At 46.1% G+C, this 19074-nt stretch overlaps 1 protein-coding gene across 6 annotated transcripts in view; it reads right to left on the minus strand.

The window, feature by feature from the left end:
- The window catches only part of samd11 (sterile alpha motif domain containing 11), an 87239-nt gene that overhangs the window by 13682 nt on the left and 54483 nt on the right, over positions 1-19074 (minus strand). For all 6 annotated transcript variants that reach the window (XM_064923060.1, XM_064923061.1, XM_064923059.1 and 3 more), the window contains exons 6-7: positions 15225-15380; positions 5272-5416 (exon numbers count right to left, since the gene is read on the minus strand). In XM_064923060.1, the coding sequence (XP_064779132.1) occupies positions 5272-5416; positions 15225-15380 (301 nt within the window). The remainder of the gene's footprint in view (positions 1-5271; positions 5417-15224; positions 15381-19074) is intronic.

Raw genomic sequence — 19074 nt, forward strand, 5'->3', positions numbered from 1 at the left:
CCTCTACCTTTCTATACCACCATCTCTCTCCCTCTCCTCTACCTTTCTATACCACCATCTCTCTCCCCTCCTCTAACTTTCTATACCACCATCTCTCCCTCTCCTCTACCTTTCTATACCACCATCTCTCTCCCTCTACCTTTCTATACCACCATCTCTCTCCCTCTACCTTTCTATAACACCATCTCTCTCCCTCTACCTTTCTATAACACCATCTCTATCCCTCTACCTTTCTATAACACCATCTCTCTCCCTCTCCTCTACCTTTCTATACCACCATCTCTCTCCCTCTCCTCTACCTTTCTATACCACCATCTCTCTCCCTCTCCTCTACCTTTCTATACCACCATCTCTCTCCCTCTCCTCTACCTTTCTATACCACCATCTCTCTCCCTCTCCTCTAACTTTCTATACCACCATCTCCCTCTCCTCTACCTTTCTTTACCACCATCTCTCTCCCCCTCCTCTACCTTTCTTTACCACCATCTCTCTCCCTCTCTTCCACCTTTCTTTACCACCATCTCTCTCCCTCTCCTCTTCCTTTCTATACCACCATCTCTCTCCCCCTCCTCTTCCTTTCTATACCACCATCTCTCTCCCTCTCCTCTACCTTTCTTTACCACCATCTCTCTCCCTCTCCTCTACCTTTCTATACCACCATCTCTCTCCCTCTCCTCTACCTTTCTATACCACCATCTCTCTCCCCCTCCTCTACCTTTCTTTACCACCATCTTTCTCCCCCTCCTCTACCTTTCTATACCACCATCTCTCTCCCCCTCCTCTACCTTTCTATACCACCATCTCCCTCTCCTTTACCTTTCTTTACCACCATCTCTCTCCCTCTACCTTTCTATACCACCATCTCTCTCCCCTTCCTCTACCTTTCTATACCACCATCTCCCTCCCCCTCCTCTACCTTTCTATACCACCATCTTTCTCCCCCTCCTCTACCTTTCTATACCACCATCTCTCTCTCCCTCCTCTACCTTTCTATACCACCATCTCTCTCCCTCTCCTCTACCTTTCTTTACCACCATCTCTCTCCCTCTACCTTTCTATACCACCATCTCTCTCCCTCTACCTTTCTATACCACCATCTCTCTCCCCCTCCTCTACCTTTCTATACCACCATCTCCCTCTCCTCTACCTTTCTATACCACCATCTCTCTCCCTCTACCTTTCTATACCACCATCTATCTCCCTCTCCTCTACCTTTCTTTACCACCATCTCTCTCCCTCTCTTCTACCTTTCTTTACCACCATCTCTCTCCCCTCCTCTACCTTTCTATACCACCAGCTCTCCCCCTCCTCTACCTTTCTTTACCATCATCTCTCTCCCTCTCTTCTACCTTTCTTTACCACCATCTCTCTCCCTCTCCTCTACCTTTCTATACCACCATCTCTCTCCCCCTCCTCTACCTTTCTATACCACCATCTCTCTCCCTCTCCTCTACCTTTCTTTACCACCATCTCTCTCCCTCTACCTTTCTATACCACCATCTCTCTCCCCTCCTCTACCTTTCTATACCACCATCTCTCTCCCCTCCTCTACCTTACTATACCACCACCTCTCTCCCTCTACCTTTCTATACCACCATCTCTCTCCCCTCCTCTACCTTTCTATACCACCATCTCTCTCCCCTCCTCTACCTTTCTATACCACCATCTCTCTCCCCCTCCTCTACCTTTCTATACCACCATCTTTCTCCCCCTCCTCTACCTTTCTATACCACCATCTCTCTCCCCCTCTTCTACCTTTCTATACCACCATCTCTCTCCCTCTCCTCTACCTTTCTATACCACCATCTCTCTCCCTCTCCTCTACCTTTCTTTACCACCATCTCTCTCCCTTTCTATGTCTTTCTCCTCTCCTTCTCCTCTCCCCTTGTCCCTTCAAGTGTCTCCACCCATGCCAAACACTGGGAATTGCCCTGCCGATAGCAAGTCTAAACCTGAGTCCCAAATGGCACCCTATTCCCATAGGGGCTCTGGTCAAAGGTAGTGCACTATATAGAGAATAGGGTGCCATTTTGGACAAAGGCCAGACAAATGGAAAAGCCAGGCTCTAAGTCTATCGACCCGCCTAATGATTTGTTTTTAACAATGGGCCCTAATGGGCCTCAGATAATCAATGATGGGGGGTCGATGGAAAGGTGAGATGCCTAGAGGGATGGCTTTGGTCTCCTCTCCTCTTTATCTATTGAATGTAATGAGAGAGAAAGATTTAAAGAGAAGTGGAAGAGTATGGAAGATGAAGAGAGGGAGAGAGAGATAGAGAGGGAGGGAGAGAGAGATAGAAAGGAGGGAAGTGGGATGGATGGAGGGAGAGTGAGGAGTGAATGGATGGAGGGAAAGAAAGAGAGAGAGGAAGGAAGGAAGAGAGAGAGGGATTGATGGAGGGTAAATGGATGGATGGAGGTAGAGAAGTGCAGAGGGCTAGTTAACATCCCCCGGTCCTGTGTGGCTAATTACTCTCTATGCAGGCGGAGAACCGCCGCGACTCACTGACTACAGCTACACTGCTGGGCCACACACACACACACACACACACACACACACACACACACACACACACACACACACACACACACACACACACACACACACACACACACACACACACACACACACACACACACACACACACACACACACACGCACACACACACACACACACTACACACATACATGCACTCACATACACACACACGTCTCTAGGCTTAGAAATAGAACCCGTACAACCACCACCTCCCTCACACACACACCCTTCCTTGGGCCGCTCCGTTTCCTGCTTAATTCCCCCCCCACACACACACACACACACACTTCCCCTGCGCCCCCCTGCCGCCGCCCCGCCGGCCCATTATCGATCGCCCGCCTCTCCCCGCGCCACATAAATAATCGACAAGCAATTACCCGCCCACTCCCGCTGCCCCTGGCTTTGTTTGGGAGGCACAGCAGCCAGCGCCGGTGAAGAGGGGGGAAGGAGGAGGGGAAGAGGAGGAGGAGGAGGGGGAGGAGAGGGTTGCAGCAATGATTTTTAGTGGGGTCCTAGTTCAGCCACATATACACACACACACAAACGTATAGGCTACACACATGCATGCACACAAACACAAACAGCCCCCACTCCCCCAAACACACACACACACACACACACAGTATATTGTACAGTAAAATACCAACATCAGATCCAAGCGAAGGGGAAAGAGGAGGATGGAGAGAGAGGAGGATAGAGAGAGAGGAGGATGGAAAGAGAGGAGAATGGAGAGAGAGGAGTATGTAGAGAGACGAGAGAGAGTATGTAGAGTGAGGAGGATGGAGAGAGAGGAGGATGGAGAGAGAGGGTGGATGAGGAGAGAGGAGGATGGAGAGAGAGGGTGGATGAGGAGAGAGGAGGATGGAGAGAGAGAGGAGGATGTAGAGAGAGGAGGATGTAGAGAGGGGAGGATGTAGAGAGAGGAAGATGTAGAGAGAGGAGGACGTAGAGAGAGGAGGATGTAGAGAGAGGGGGATGTAGAGAGAGGGGGATGTCGAGAGAGGGGCATGTAGAGAGAGGGGGATGTAGAGAGAGGAGGATGTAGAGAGAGGGGGATGTAGAGAGAGGAGGATGTAGAGAGAGGGGGATGTAGAGAGATGGGGATGTAGAGAGAGGAGGATGTAGAGAGAGGGGGATGTAGAGAGAGGAGGATGTAGAGAGAGGGGGATGTAGAGAGAGGGGGATAGAGAGAGGGGGATGTAGAGAGAGGAGGATGTAGAGAGAGGGGGATGAGAGAGATGGGGATGTAGAGAGAGGGGGATGTAGAGAGAGGGGGATGAGAGAGGAGGATGTAGAGAGAGGGGGATGTAGAGAGAGGGGGATGTAGAGAGAGGGGGATGTAGAGAGGGGGATGTAGAGAGAGGGGGATGTAGAGAGAGGAGGATGTAGAGAGGGGGATGTAGAGAGAGGAGGATGTAGAGAGAGGGGGATGTAGAGAGATGGGGATGTAGAGAGAGGAGGATGTAGAGAGAGGGGGATGTAGAGAGAGGAGGATGTAGAGAGAGGGGGAGAGGGGGATATAGAGAGAGGGGGATGTAGAGAGAGGGGGATGTAGAGAGAGGGGGATGTAGAGAGAGGGGGATGTAGAGAGATGGGGATGTAGAGAGAGGGGGATGAGAGAGAGGGGATGTAGAGAGAGGGGGATGTAGAGAGAGGGGGATGTAGAGAGAGGGGGATGTAGAGAGAGGGGGATGTAGAGAGAGGGGGATGTAGAGAGAGGGGGATGTAGAGAGAGGGGGATGTAGAGAGAGGGGGATGTAGAGAGAGGGGGAAGGGATGCAACATTGATAATGTAAACTAGCACAGCCTATTGACTTTCACTTTCCTTCCCCTCTTTTCACAATTGTTGTTATTTTTTTATTCCCTCTCTTTATTGTTCAGTTGTGTGTCTCAGGAGGAGTTAAGATATGCAAGAAAAACATTTTGATGACACACTTGGAACGATGAACACAAGTGTGTAACAGAACAAATATAAGCACCCCCAACTTTCGTTTGAGAAGTGGGGGGGTCACGATTTTATTTGTATTTATATATATATGAAATTATACAAATAAAATGGTGACCCCCCCCCCCCCCCACTTGGAGGAGTCCGCATGGTCCTAAATCACACCGCCGCCTGGTTGTGTATCCCATTCCAATGATAAAACTAGCGGAGGAATGCCATTTTAGAATGTTACCCCTGTCCCCAGTAAAAGCTGTGCCCCTGCACACACACATGGATAGGAACATACACCCACATAGAAACACACACACCACAACCCAACCGCCCTATCTCCCTGGCAGCACCACCACTGCCCTGCAAATAACAGGAATATTCCACATTCAAAAATAAAGCCTACATCCTCCTCTATACATACTGCATGAGCCCCAGTGTGTGTATGTGTGTTTCTGTGTGTATGTTCCTGTACGTGTGTGTGTGTGTGTGTGTGTGTGTGTGTGTGTGTGTTCTGTGTGTATGTTCCTATCCGTGTGTGTGTATAATAATAATTTGGTGGCGCTTATATTTGTTCTGTTACACACTTGTTTTCATCGTTCCAAGTGTGAAATCAAAATGTTTTTCTTGCATATCTTAACTCCTCCTGAGAAACCCGCAGGGAGTAGGGTCGTGGGCATTGTCACCAATGTCCTCCAGTGCTCCGCCTTCTTGGCTCCAGGAATCGAACCAGCAACCTTTAAGTTACTGCCCCAATGCTCATACTTGAAGGCTACCATTGTGTGTTAGCCAGGCCTACCTCTCGGTGTAGTGGGCGTCTCTGTGCTGGGGCAGGCCCTGCTTGCGTCTCTGGCTGGACGAGCTGCCTGCAGAAGGGAGATGGGCCTCCAAACCCCCTGTGTTCCTCACTGCTGCCAGGGCCTCCTGGCGCACTCGCAACAGATCTAGAGAGAGGGAGGGAGGGAGGGAGGGAGGGAGGGAGGGAGGGAGGGAGGGAGGGAGGGAGGGAGGGAGGGAGGGAGGGAGGGAGGGAGGGAGAAAGTTAAGCATAGCTGGGCATAAGCAGTTCTATGTTCAACTCAAGGGAAAGAGAAAATCACAGCTATAAATTTCATTTCCTACAGCTTATATCTCATCCTAAAAGTGTGTTTCCCCCCCCATATCATTCGAAATGCATGGAGAGTGTTTAAGGTTTAGCTGAAACTGGAGTGGTGCAGTACAATTCAAATGTGCTTCCTTTTGTGATATAAGTTGAGGATGTGTATGAACGGGAGGTTTCTATCATTTTCTGCAGTTATGTGGAGTGAATGACTGTGTCCCAAAATGGCACCAACAGACCTCCTGTTCATAACCTGACATTCTAGAAACACACACGCACATGTGCGCACAGGTCCACATGTACACTACATACTGAACAATAGCACACACACACAAAATAAAGAGACACTGAGTACCTAAATACTGCCACACTCATCGGAAAACACTCTCAAAACAGACGCACGCACACAAACATGCTTTTCCCTCTCTCTCTCTCTCTCTCTCTCTCTCTTGCTTCCACACATTTACATCTTTTTTTTAGACATTCAAAATGAAGTTATATCTGGTTGGATAGAGAGAGAGCAAATTATATGGAGAGAGAGAAAAGGAGAGAAAAGGAGATGGATAGAGAGAGTGCAACTACCATGGAAAACCGGAATCTCAGGCAGCTGGAACCAGGAAGTCTTGGCCTTTGTTCCATGTTAGGACAGGGGAACTTCCCACATGGCCAAGAGGATCCATATTACCATGTATCTCTTCTCTCTCTCTCTCTTCCTCCCTCTGCCCCCCTCCCCCTCTCTCCCCACTCTCTATCTCACACATTCTCCCCGTTCCCCTCTTTCCTACTCTCTCTCTCTCTCTCTCTCTGTCCCACTCTCTTTCTCTCTCCATCATTATCAGCCAGGCCAGGCCCCACCACGAGACAGGGCCTCTAATGAGAGACTGTTAAAGAGAAAATCCATCCTGCTCTCTCCCTCTATCTTCACCCCCCTCTATCTATCTCCCTCTCTATCTCCCTCTCACACTTTCTCTCTCCTCCCTTTTTTAATTAGATCCCGTGGAAGCCAGGGGCCATTTCCGCCGCTGGTGTGTGTGTGTGTGCTGGGGCGTAGAGCGGGTGCTAGGGTCGGGGGTGGAGCGACAGATATTAATGTGGCCCAGCACAAGAGTATCGATCTGCTTGCTGCTGCGGGGGACTCGACTGGCGGCAGACTTCACCTCTAGATATAGGTCCCTCATGTTGACAATGGTCACCCAGCCCCCATCGATACTGCCTGGACTCTACCAGTCCCTATCTACACTGCCTGGACTCTACCAGTCCCTATCTACACTGTCTGGACTCTACCAGTCCCTATCTACATTGTCTGGACTCTACCAGTCCCTATCTACACTGTCTGGACTCTACCAGTCCCTATCTACACTGTCTGGACTCTACCAGTCCCTATCTACACTGCCTGGACTCTACCAGTCCCTATCTACACTGTCTGGACTCTACCAGTCCCTATCTACACTGTCTGGACTCTACCAGTCCCTATCTACACTGTCTGGACTCTACCAGTCCCTATCTACACTGTCTGGACTCTACCAGTCCCTATCTACACTGTCTGGACTGTAGAGAGACCTAGGCTGAGATTCAAATCTTAACATGCTTTTTTGACTATGAACCTTTTAAAGGTGATGTTCCCACATTCACAGAGATCATATATATATATGTATATACACTGCTCAAAAAAATAAAGGGAACACTAAAATAACACATCCTAGATCTGAATGAATGAAATATTCTTATTAAATACTTTTTTCTTTACATAGTTGAATGTGCTGACAACAAAATCACACACAAATTATCAATGGAAATCAAATTTATCAACCCATGGAGGTCTGGATTTGGAGTCACACTCAAAATTAAAGTGGAAAACCATAATACAGGCGGATCCAACTTTGATGTAATGTCCTTAAAACGAGTCAAAATGAGGCTCAGTAGTGTGTGTGGCCTCCACGTGCCTGTATGACCTCCCTACAACGCCTGGGCATGCTCCTGATGAGGTGGCGCATGTTCTCCTGAGCGATCTCCTCCCAGACCTGGACTAAAGCATCCGCCAACTCCTGGACAGTCTGTGGTGCAATGTGGCGTTGGTGGATGGAGCGAGACATGATGTCCCAGATGTGCTCAACTGGATTCAGGTCTGGAGAACGGGCAGGCCAGTCCATAGAATCAATGCCTTCCTCTTGCAGGAACTGCTGACACACTCCAGCCACATGAGGTCTAGCATTGTCTTGCATTAGGAGGAACCCAGGGCCAACCGCACCAGCATATGATCTCACAAGGGGTCTGAGGATCTCATCTCGGTACCTAATGCCAGTCAGGCTACCTCTGGCGAGCACATGGAGGGCTGTGCGGCCCCCCAAAGAAATGCCACCCCACACCATGACCCACGCCAAACCGGTGATGCTGGAGGGTGTTGCAGGCAGCAGAACGTTCTCCATGGCGTCTCCAGACTCTTGTCACGTCTGTCACATGTGCTCAGTGTGAACCTGCTTTCATCTGTGAAGAGCACAGGGCGCCAGTGGCGAATTTGCCAAACATCCTGCACGGTGTTGGGCTGTAAGCACAACCCCCACCTGTGGACGTTGGGCCCTCATACCACCCTCATGGAGTCTGTTTCTGACCGTTTGAGCAGACACATGCACATTTGTGGCCTGCTGGAGGTCATTTTGCAGGGCTCTGGCAGTGCTCCTCCTGCTCCTCCTTGCACAAAGGCGGAGGTAGCGGTCCTGCTGCTGGGTTGTTGCCCTCCTACGGCCTCCTCCACGTCTCCTGATGTACTGGCCTGTCTCCTGGTGGCGCCTCCATGCTCTAGACACTACGCTGACAGACACAGCAAACCTTCTTGCCACAGCTGGCATTGATGTGCCATCCTGGATGAGCTGCCCTACCTGAGCCACTTGTGTGGGTTGTAGACTCCGTCTCATGCTACCACTAGAGTGAAAGCACCGCCAGCATTCAAAAGTGACCAAACATCAGCCAGGAAGCATAGGAACTGAGAAGTGGTCTGTGGTCACCACCTGCAGAACCACTCCTTTATTGGGGGTGTCTTGCTAATTGCCTATAATTTCCACCTGTTGTCTATTCCATTTGCACAACAGCATGTGACATTTATTGTCAATCAGTGTTGCTTCCTAAGTGGACAGTTTGATTTCACAGAAGTGTGATTGACTTGGAGTTACATTGTGTTGTTTAAGTGTTCCCTTTATTTTTTTGAGCAGTGTATATATATATTTTTTAACCTTTATTTAACTAAAGGCAAGTCAGTTAAGAACAAATTCTTATTTTCAATGACGGCCTAAGAACAGTAGGTTAACTGCCTGGTTCATGGGCAGAACGACAGATTTTTACCTTGTCAGCTCAGGGATTCGATCTTGCAACCTTTTGGTTCCAAGTATAACGCTCTAACCACTAGGCTACCTGACGCCCCACTATTCACAATAAACACTACATATAGGACCCACCTACGCTGCTTGTTACCAAAAACCCTTGCTAACTTTTACAGGTGCACAATTGAGAGCATCCTGTCGGACAGTATCACCGCCTGGTACGGCAACTACACCGTTCACAACTGCAGGCCTCTCCAGAGGGTAGTGCGGTCTGCACAATGCATCACCGGGGGCAAACTACCTGCCCTTCAGGACACATACAACACCCGATGTCACAGGAAGGCCAAAAAGATCATCAAGGGCAATAACCACCCATGCCACTGCCTGTTCACCTCGTTTCCATCCAGAAGGTGAGGTCAGTACAGGTGCATCAAAGCTGGGACAGAGAGATTGAACAACAGCTTCCATCTCAAGGTCATCAGATTGTTAAACAGCCATCACTAGCACAGAGAGGCGGCTGCCTACCTACAGACTTGATATCATTGGCCACTTCAATAAATGGAACACTCCTCACTTTAATAATACCACTTTAATAATGTTTACATGTCTTGCGTTACTCATCTCATATGTATATACTGTATACTTTATCCTTCACTATCTATTCTTTACTATCTATTGCATCTTAGCCGCTCTGTCATTGCTCATCCATATATATTATACTTATATATTCTCATCCCATTCCTTTACTAGATTGTGTATATTAGGTTTAGTTGTGGAATTTATTAGATATTAGGTTTTGTTGTGGAATTGTTAGATATTAGGTTTAGTTGTGGAATTGTTAGATATGACCTGTTAGATACTGCTGCTCTGTCGGATCTAGAAGCATAAGCATTTCACTACACTGGCAATAACATCTGCTAACCATGTGTATGTGACCAATAAAATGTGATTTGATTTGACCTAATTATCTTATTTACATGTCGGCACAATCTGGAATTACCTTTAAATGTCAAACTCGCTATGATGCCGATCTACTACTGATCGGATTGAATCCCTGCCTTAGGCAGGGCTGGAGCAAAAGCCTGCATATCCAGGAGCTCTCCCAATCCCACCCCTCTCTTTCTTTCTGTTGTGGCAATGGGCAGATATAAAAGTGGGCAGAATCTCAATTTCACTCTCCCTCTCTCTCTTTGGCCTTTGGTTGTGCTATTACTTATTAGAATGAATGCCCCAAACCTCACAGTCAAAGAGGAGCAGTCAGAGTCAAGGGAAAGTCAACCTTCCGTCCTCCTTTCATCACAAATCTTAGGTAGCCTTCATTCTTCTTTAGTTCAGTGCATCATGTCTCTGCCCTGCGTTTTCCCATCTCTCTCCACTCTCTTTCACAGAAACACAAACTGTTCCTCTCGCTTCACCTCTCTCTCTCTCTCTCTCTCTCTCTCTCTCTCTCTCTCTCTCTCTCGCTTGCTCCTGCTCTCTCTCGCTACATTATTCTCTTTAATGTAGGGTAGAGTAGGGTCACCTGGGGATATGCCCTCCAAGGGGGAACCAGCCAACCAAAACTATACAATGGAGAGGGGAGGTGGGGTTGGATGGGGTATAGAAATGGAACAGAAATGGAGAGAGAGCGAGAGAGAGAGAGAGAGAGAGAGAGAGAGAGATGGGAAAACAGAGGGACAGACAGACACATAAACAGAAAGGTAGACACACACTCACTCAATGACAAACACATACAGACATAAACTAACACACACACACACACAGTTATTTTGGAAGGTATCACTCTGGACCCATCCCGCTTATCACTCTTTTGTCCCATCCCAGTTTCCCTGCATCTTTTCACAAATTAGGCAGAAATCCCATCCATTAAGCTGTTCTCCATGTGAGACTGCAGAGTTATTCCCGTTATTCCTGTGAAACAGCCACCCTATTCCCTATATATGGGCCCTGGTCAAAAGAAGAGCACTATATAGGTAATAGGGTGCCATTTGGAATGCAAATCAGGGTCTTTCTGCTTCCTATGCCCTATGCCAATGGATAAACAAGTAGATGCAGTGATGGAAAAACAAGAGCCAGAGGAAGTGAGTTCCCCAAGGCTGTTGACTATGGGCATTTGGAGATGTGTTCCAACCATGTGATCGTAACGACTAGATGGTAGACAGTGCAGCCCCACTTGGAGAGAAACAGAAAGAAGTACGGGAGAAACAAAACATGAGGCCCTCTTTCATCTTCCATGTCTACGTCCTTCTACTTTCTCTCCTCCAGATCTTCCTTCTTTATCTTCTATCCTTTCATCATAACAGAGAGAGAGAGAGAGAGAGAGAGAGAGAGAGAGGAGGAGGTGGAGCCCCCCTGGCCACTTCCACTGCCCCTCTCCACCCTGCCAGGTCCAAGGAGAGCCCCCCGAATCAACACCTAATGCACACACACACACACACACACACACACACACACACACACACACACACACACACACACACACACACACACACACACACACACACACACACACACACACACACACACACACACACACACACACACAGGCTCCATCTGGCCCCCTTCACACACACTTTCATTTTCAGTGGCCTACACTTCAAATACATGAAAGGATGGTCTGCTGGGACCAAGGCGAAAGAGAAAGTCATAGAGAGGAAAAAAAAGAAAAGGAGGCGAGGGGGGGAAAGGGAGAATATAAAAGCACCCGTGTGCTTGGAGAGGGAGGTGTGTGAGAGAGGGGGTGGGGGGCAGGGAGGGAGGGAGGGAGGGAGGGAGGGAGGGAGGGAGGGAGGGAGGGAGGGAGGGAGGGAGGGAGGGAGGGAGGGAGGGAGGGAGGGAGGGAGGGAGGGAGGGAGGGAGGGAGGGAGGGAGGGTTACAGGGGCCGACCGGAGCTCAGGTCAATGTCAAGGGGGCTCTCACTGGAGCGATTCAGACCAACCTCTCCAGGAAGAAACAGGGCCATCCCTCCATCCCTCCCTCCACCACACCTCCACTCTATACCCTCAGAGGACAGGAGAGAGACAGAAAGAGGAAAGGAAGGGGGAGGGGTTGCGTGTCGGGATGCGTGCTCCCCTGTGCGACGAAGTGAGAGTTTTGGGGGTTTAAAAAAAAATAACATGACTATACTCAGGGAAAACCAATTAGTTGCTTAATTAAAAGAGCTTGGGGGAGGGGAGAGAGGTGGAATAGTTTAATATAACAGAGTGAAATAGAAGAGGAGGGATGGACTGATATAGGTGCTGTAGGGTCATAAACTTGGCAACTCAGAAAAATCTGTTTTCTCTGCCTAACTTGGGGGGAAAGAGGCTGTGTGTGTGTGTGTGTGTGCGTGCGTGCGTGCGTGCGTGTGTGTGTGTGTGTGTGTGTGTGCGTGCGTGCGTGTGTGTGTGTGTTTTAAATGGCACACATATATGTATATCATTTCCTGGTTATTACTGCCAAAATGCAAACACATCATTAATGAGTCCTCAACATTCACCCTGTGTCTTTTACATTTACATTTAAGTCATTTAGCAGACGCTCTTATCCAGAGCGACTTACAAATTGGTGAATTCACCTTCTGACATCCAGTGGAACAGCCACTTTACAATAGTGCATCTTGTCTTGCGCTGAGGAAAGGCAAGTCTACCTCTTTCACTCATCTCTCTCCCATTCTCTCCCTCCTTAAAATCTTCTTTTCTCTCTCTCTCTATTTATTTATTTTACACCTGGAAGGACTTCAGTAAGTCTGACTGTAGACAAAAGGGAGTGTGAGCAGAGAGTAAAGGATTCAAACTCAGAGGGAGGAGGAGGAAAGAAAGAGAGAGAGAGAGAGAGAGAGAGAGAGGGAGAGAGAGAGCGAGAGAGCGAGCGCGAGCATCCCCACGAGGCGTCTGCATTGCGCCACAGTGTCCGCCTTTAAAACAGGGAAGGAAAAACGAAGAATACTGCACCTTGGGCCATTAAACCCCCAGAATGCACTACACATCAGCCTTAATTCTTCTCGGGTGCAGGGGAAGGCAATTAAAGCCTTTATTGGCTTCACCCCTTAGATTTGCAACCTGCAATTAAATATCATTACTAATCAAATTAAAATAAAAGTAGCTCAAACTATGATTGGGGTTGGGATGTGAAATTGGTTAGATTTATGCTACTGCGATGGGGGTCGTAAAACCTGGCGGCAATTAACCTTTTCACAGGTGAGTTCCAAATATCTCTAATGGTCGCTCCAGCGTTGAGTTGTTTTATGCACGTGAGGCACTCTCTGTTCCAAAATGTGATTGTTACGCAACAGGACAGTTAACCCGCGCTGCCCTCAAACCAAGGCACGCTGCCTGCTAATTATCTATAGGCTATGTTTCAACTTGTCTCTTTCAAATGATTTTTAACAAGTTTTATTTTCTAACAACAGCTCCTCATTAATTCACATAGAAGTAGCCCATTTCACTGTTGCGGGCAATTCATGTTTGAGGTTTTACTGAGCCGAGAGAACTTCTCTCTTCGAAGAGAGCCCAAGCACTTCCCCAAACCTTTTGCCCCTGGCACATTTTCTGGCTGGTGCTCACATGGCCTTCATTGTTGTTTTCCTTGCAAATAGCTAATAACTTTGGACACGTGTGCGTTCCTATCAACCTAAGTGCCTTATTTTCTGTATATCATGTTGTCGTTTCTATGGTAGCATACCGTATGTATGGAGCATAATGTATTTACTGTTTTATTCACATGTTTTCAAGAACTAGTAACAAATCTTGCATTCTGATTCTTGCGTAGATTGTAATGGATACATATGATGTGTGTAAAATACTTTTTGAAGGTTGTACTGATTATGATGAGCTAATGCTAAGCTATTTGGCAGCTATGTGTGGCACCATGTTTGTTGACATTATAAAATGCATTCTGGATGTCATGTAAACGTAGGTCAGACCAAAGATGTTATTTACAAGATGAGGTGAAGGGATAGTTCCAGAACTGAATGAAGGGAAGTGATTGATCGTAGACGACACACCCCCTTCAACATGCAACCTGCAAACAGACCAAACTCATCCTGTCTCCTCTTCTTATCTTTGGTTGACACAAAAAAACTAACATGGCGGTATGCACAAACTACCCATCGTTGGATTACCTTTGATTTTTAGAAAGTGTTTTACTCAATTATTTTTTATCAATGGTGAGCTCACCCGTGTGTGATGAATTGTAAACAGTAGTTGTTATTAGCAAATTCATATTATAGTTACTGTCAGCCGAGAGTCAGCTAAATATGACCGCTTGTGTTACTTCAATCTTTCCTCAGTTAGCGCTAGGACTCATGTAGCCTACATTTTCCGGTTTGTATGATTGTGTTATGCTGTTGCTACTTCTGTGAATGTTTGAACATTGCATTTATAAATAAACGGGTCACATTTAGAACATAACTTTGTAAGGACTGTGTTTGTGCAAAACGTTTCTGTGAAAAAACAGTGTGGCCATCTCAAACACTGACTGTTGCATCAGTCGAAACTGGACGTTCTCAATAAGCATTCCAATCACACCGGCTTGAGCATATGCACCCCTGTGTTGAGACGTGTCAATAGGTTAATGATACATTGTTCTAAAAATGGAGGAAAGGTTAACAATTGATGTCCCGCAAGTTTCAAGGGGCAATGAAATGAAAATACACCCCGTCACATAAAAAATACAATTAGGGGACTTTTTTTCTTTTTTGAGGTGATTATTCTTCTTTATGAGGATTCTTCCATCTCTCCAGTTCCAACCCAGTGAATTCATCGTATCATAAGTTAGTGCCTCTATACATTTCAACCTCAGAACAAAAAGAAAGAAAAAAGATGCGTGGTTCCTATGGAGATTTACAAGGTTGGCTGGCAGCCAACGAGTGAGCGGCGGATCGATAGCGGCGGCGTCCGTGCATGCTGGTGGGGAGCATTGTTTACAACGGAACGCAGCGTCGGTCACAAATCACCCAGAGTGACATTGGGTGGACTGGCACCCCAAATAGAAATGTCAGTCGTGTCCATGCTTGAGATTTACACTGGGAGGGGTGGCACACACACAGACAGACACCATACGGGAAAGGCCATAACCCGGGGTTACTAGTGGTAGTGGTCGAGTAGGGTTAGGTGTGTGTCAGGCCAAGATAAAGTGTGTGTGGTGTGCAGTTGAGTACGCTGACTGAATCCTGAAGTGCTGATATAACAAACCCTGTTTTAGAGGATGACCAGACTCTGAGTCGGACAGCATGTCACCCCCCCCCCCCACCCCCAGGCACACACACACACACAGTTATTCTGGGAGGTCCCACTCTGGGTCTTGGTCAAATGAAGTGCACTACTGTATATACTGTAGGTAACACGCACGAGTCTTACCATGGCTGGGCAGGCCCATGTTGTTGGCCAGCTGGTAGAGGCGCTGCTGCTGCTCCTCGCCCTGTTCGCTCAGCGCTGACATCATCCGCCTGTAGTGCTCCTCCGGGGTCATGTGACTGTGGCCGCCCCCCTCCAGCACAGGGGTGTGGGATTTCTCTGTAGGGGGGTCAGGAAGAGAGTTAGCTTACCGTCTACATTTGAGTAATTTAGCAGACATTATTATCCAGAGCAACTAGGGTTAAGTGCCTCTGTCAAGGGCACATCAACAGATTTTTAAACTAGTCGGCTCAGGGATTCGAAACAGTAACTCAAGACAATCTCATTACCTTGCCACTAACTCGCCACTGTCACACTACTGAGTCACCACTATCTCATTCGCTCAACATTATCTCATCATTACCTCACCACTAACTCACCACTGGCTCACAACTATCTTACCATTAACCCTTTACACTCATGGAAATTGGCCTATATGGATAGGGTCAAATTGAAATGTTTCTAACAAAATAAATATAGAAAGTATATGTAAAACCATGGTAGCAATTGAAAGGGAACCGTTTGGAGATTATGTGGAAATTATCAGACCAAAGGTGAGGACAAAACACTTCACCTGACATGAGACTGAATCCAAACATTAAACTGTTGCATTTATGTGCATTTTTTATTTACTGTACTTTACGCCGCATTTGTTTATAATAAAATGTGAAAATACTCGGGATCCAAAAATGATTTGATGTATTTTTTGTACACTGCTGCTACTCGCTTTTTATTATCTATGCATAGTCACTTCACCATGTCCTACATGTACAAATGACCTCAACTAACCATATCCCCGCACACTGACTCAGAATTTGATTGTAGTTTTTTGTTTGGAACACAGCCCTGCGTCCTCACATCACACAATTACTGTTGTTTACAAAATCCCCAAACTTTCCATTATATATCACAATCTGGGTCATGTGGGCATCATTTGAAAGTGTATTCAAATTGCCCACCTGACAAGTTAAGTTATAACTTCACAAGACACTTCAGACAAACAGATTGTAATTTTGGAGCACATAAAATGGAGTCATGTAGTGGTATAAAGTTTCTAAGTAAAAATAGTTTAAAGTACTACTTCAGTAGTTTTTTGGGGGTATCTGTACTCTACTATTTATATTTTTGACAACTTTTCTTTTACTTCACTACATTCCAAAATAAAATGTGTTTTTTTTTACTCAAAACATTTTCCCTGACACCCAAAAGTACTCGTTACATTTTGAATGCCTAGCAGGACAGGAAAACGGTTGAATTCACATACAGTTGAAGTCAGAAGTTTACGTACACTTAGGTTGGAGTCATTAAAACTCATTTTTCAACCACTCCACAAATTTCTCATTAACAAACTATAGTTTTGTCAAGTCGGTTAGGACATCTACTTTGTGCATGACACAAGTAATTTTTCCTACAATTGTTAACAGTGTCACGCCCTGGTCTTAGTATTTTGTGTTTTCTTTATCTATTTGGTCAGGCCAGGGTGTGACATGGGTTTTTGTATGTGGTGTGTTGTTTTTTTTCACATGTATTGGGATGGTAGATTAGTGGGGTGTTCAAGGTGAATCTATGGCTGTCTGAAGAGGTCCTCAATCAGAGGCAGGTGTTTATCGTTGTCTCTGATTGGGAACCATATTTAGGCAGCCATATTCTTTGAGTGTTTCGTGGGTGATTGTCCTTTTGTTCCTGTTCTGTGTTAGTTTACACCAGTATAGGCTGTTTCGGTTTTCGTTACGTTTATTGTTTTGTAGTGTTTGTGTTTAGTGTGTTTTTTCATTAAACATGAATCTCAATAGCCACGCCGCATTTTGGTCCGACTCTCCTTCACCTATAGAAAGCCGTAACAAACAGACAGATTATTTCACTTATAATTCACTGTATCACAATTCCAGTGGGTCAGAAGTTTACATACACTAAGTTGACTGTGTCTTTAAAATTCCAGAAAATGATGTCATAGCTTTAGAAGCTATGCCTGAGCTTTACCGCTCAGGAAGGAGACGCATTCTGTCTCCTAGAAATGAATCCCAGAACAACAGCAGAGGACCTTGTGGAGATGCTGGAGGAAACAGGTACAAAAGTATCTATATCCACAGTAAAATGAGTCCTATATCAACATAACCTGAAAGGCCACTCAGCAAGGAAGAAGTCACTGCTCCAAAACTGCCATAAAAAAGCCAGACTACGATTTGCAACTGCACATGGGGACAAAGATCGTACTTTTTGGAGAAATGTCTTCTGGTCTGATGAAACTGTTCGTTATAACTGTTCGTTATAACTGTTCGTTATGTTTGGAGGAAAAAGGGGGAGACTTGCAAGCCGAAGAACAACATCCCAACCGTGAAGCACGGGGTTGGAAGCATCATGTTGTGGGGATGCTTTGCTGCAGGAGGGACTGGTGCACTCCACAAAATAGATGCCATCAAAAATATGTGCTTCTACACCTGCATTGCTTGCTATTTGGGGTTTTAAGCTGGGTTTCTGTACAGCACTTTGATGTATCAGCTGATGTAAGAAGGGCTATATAAATAAATTTGATTTGAAATATGATTTGATTGAAACAACATCTCAAGACATCAGTAAGGAAGTTAAAGCGTGGTAGTAAATGGGTCTTCTAAATGGACAATGACCTCAAGCATACTTCCAAAGTTGTGGCAAAATGGCTCAAGGACAACAAATTCAAGGTATTGGAGTGGCCATCACAAAGCCCTGACCTCAATCCTATAGAAAATGTGTGGGCAGAACTGAAAAAGCATGTGCGAGCAAGGAGGCCTACAAACCTGACTCAGTTACACCAGCTCTGTCAGGAGGAATGGGCCAAAATTCACCCAACTTATTATGGCTACCCAAAACATTTGACCCAAGTTAAACAATTTAAAGGCAATGCTACCAAATACTAATTGAGTGTATGTAAACTTCTGACCCACTGGGAATGTGATGAAAGAAATAAAAGCTGAAATAAATCATTCTCTCTAATATTATTCTGACATTTCACATTCTTAAAATAAAGTGGTGATCCTAACTGATCTAAGACAGTTTTTATTTGGATTAAATATCAGAAATGGTGAAAACTGAGTTTATTTGGCTAAGGAGTATGTAAACTTCCGACTTCAACTGTACTTATGAAAAGAACATCCCTGGTTATCCCTACTGCCTCTGATCTAGTAGACTCACTAAACACACATACTTCGTTTCTAAATGACGTTGGAGTGTTGGAATGTGTCTCTGGCTAGCCGTAAAAAAAAGAAAATGGTGCTTTTACTTTTGATACATAAGTATATTTAAAACCAAAAACTTTTACTCAATTAATATTTTACTTTGTGACTTTCGCTTTTAATTGAGTCATTTTCTATTAAGGTACCTTTACTTTTACTCGAGTATGAAAATTGTGTACTTTTCCCACCACTGGTATCATGAGTGCATCAAGTGCATGTTCTGATGCTCATTTTTTCCACAATGCGTCAAACATTGGCTCATTCTGTTCAGGACAACCCAGGGTATGACACGTCATTCCTTGTAACTGTACGTCAAACATTGGCTCATTCTGTTCAGGACAACCCAGGGTATGACACGTCATTCCTTGTCACTGTACGTCAAACATTGGCTCATTCTGTTCAGGACAACCCAGGGTATGACACGTCATTCCTTGTAACTGTACGTCAAACATTGGCTCATTCTGTTCAGGACAACCCAGGGTATGACACGTCATTCCTTGTAACTGTACGCCAAACATTGGCTCATTCTGTTCAGGACAACCCAGGGTATGACACGTCATTCCTTGTCACTGTACGTCAAACATTGCGATCATAAATGTTGATGC

The sequence above is a fragment of the Oncorhynchus masou genome, chromosome 18 (genome assembly GCF_036934945.1).
Source record: "Oncorhynchus masou masou isolate Uvic2021 chromosome 18, UVic_Omas_1.1, whole genome shotgun sequence".
Lineage (NCBI taxonomy): Eukaryota > Metazoa > Chordata > Actinopteri > Salmoniformes > Salmonidae > Oncorhynchus > Oncorhynchus masou.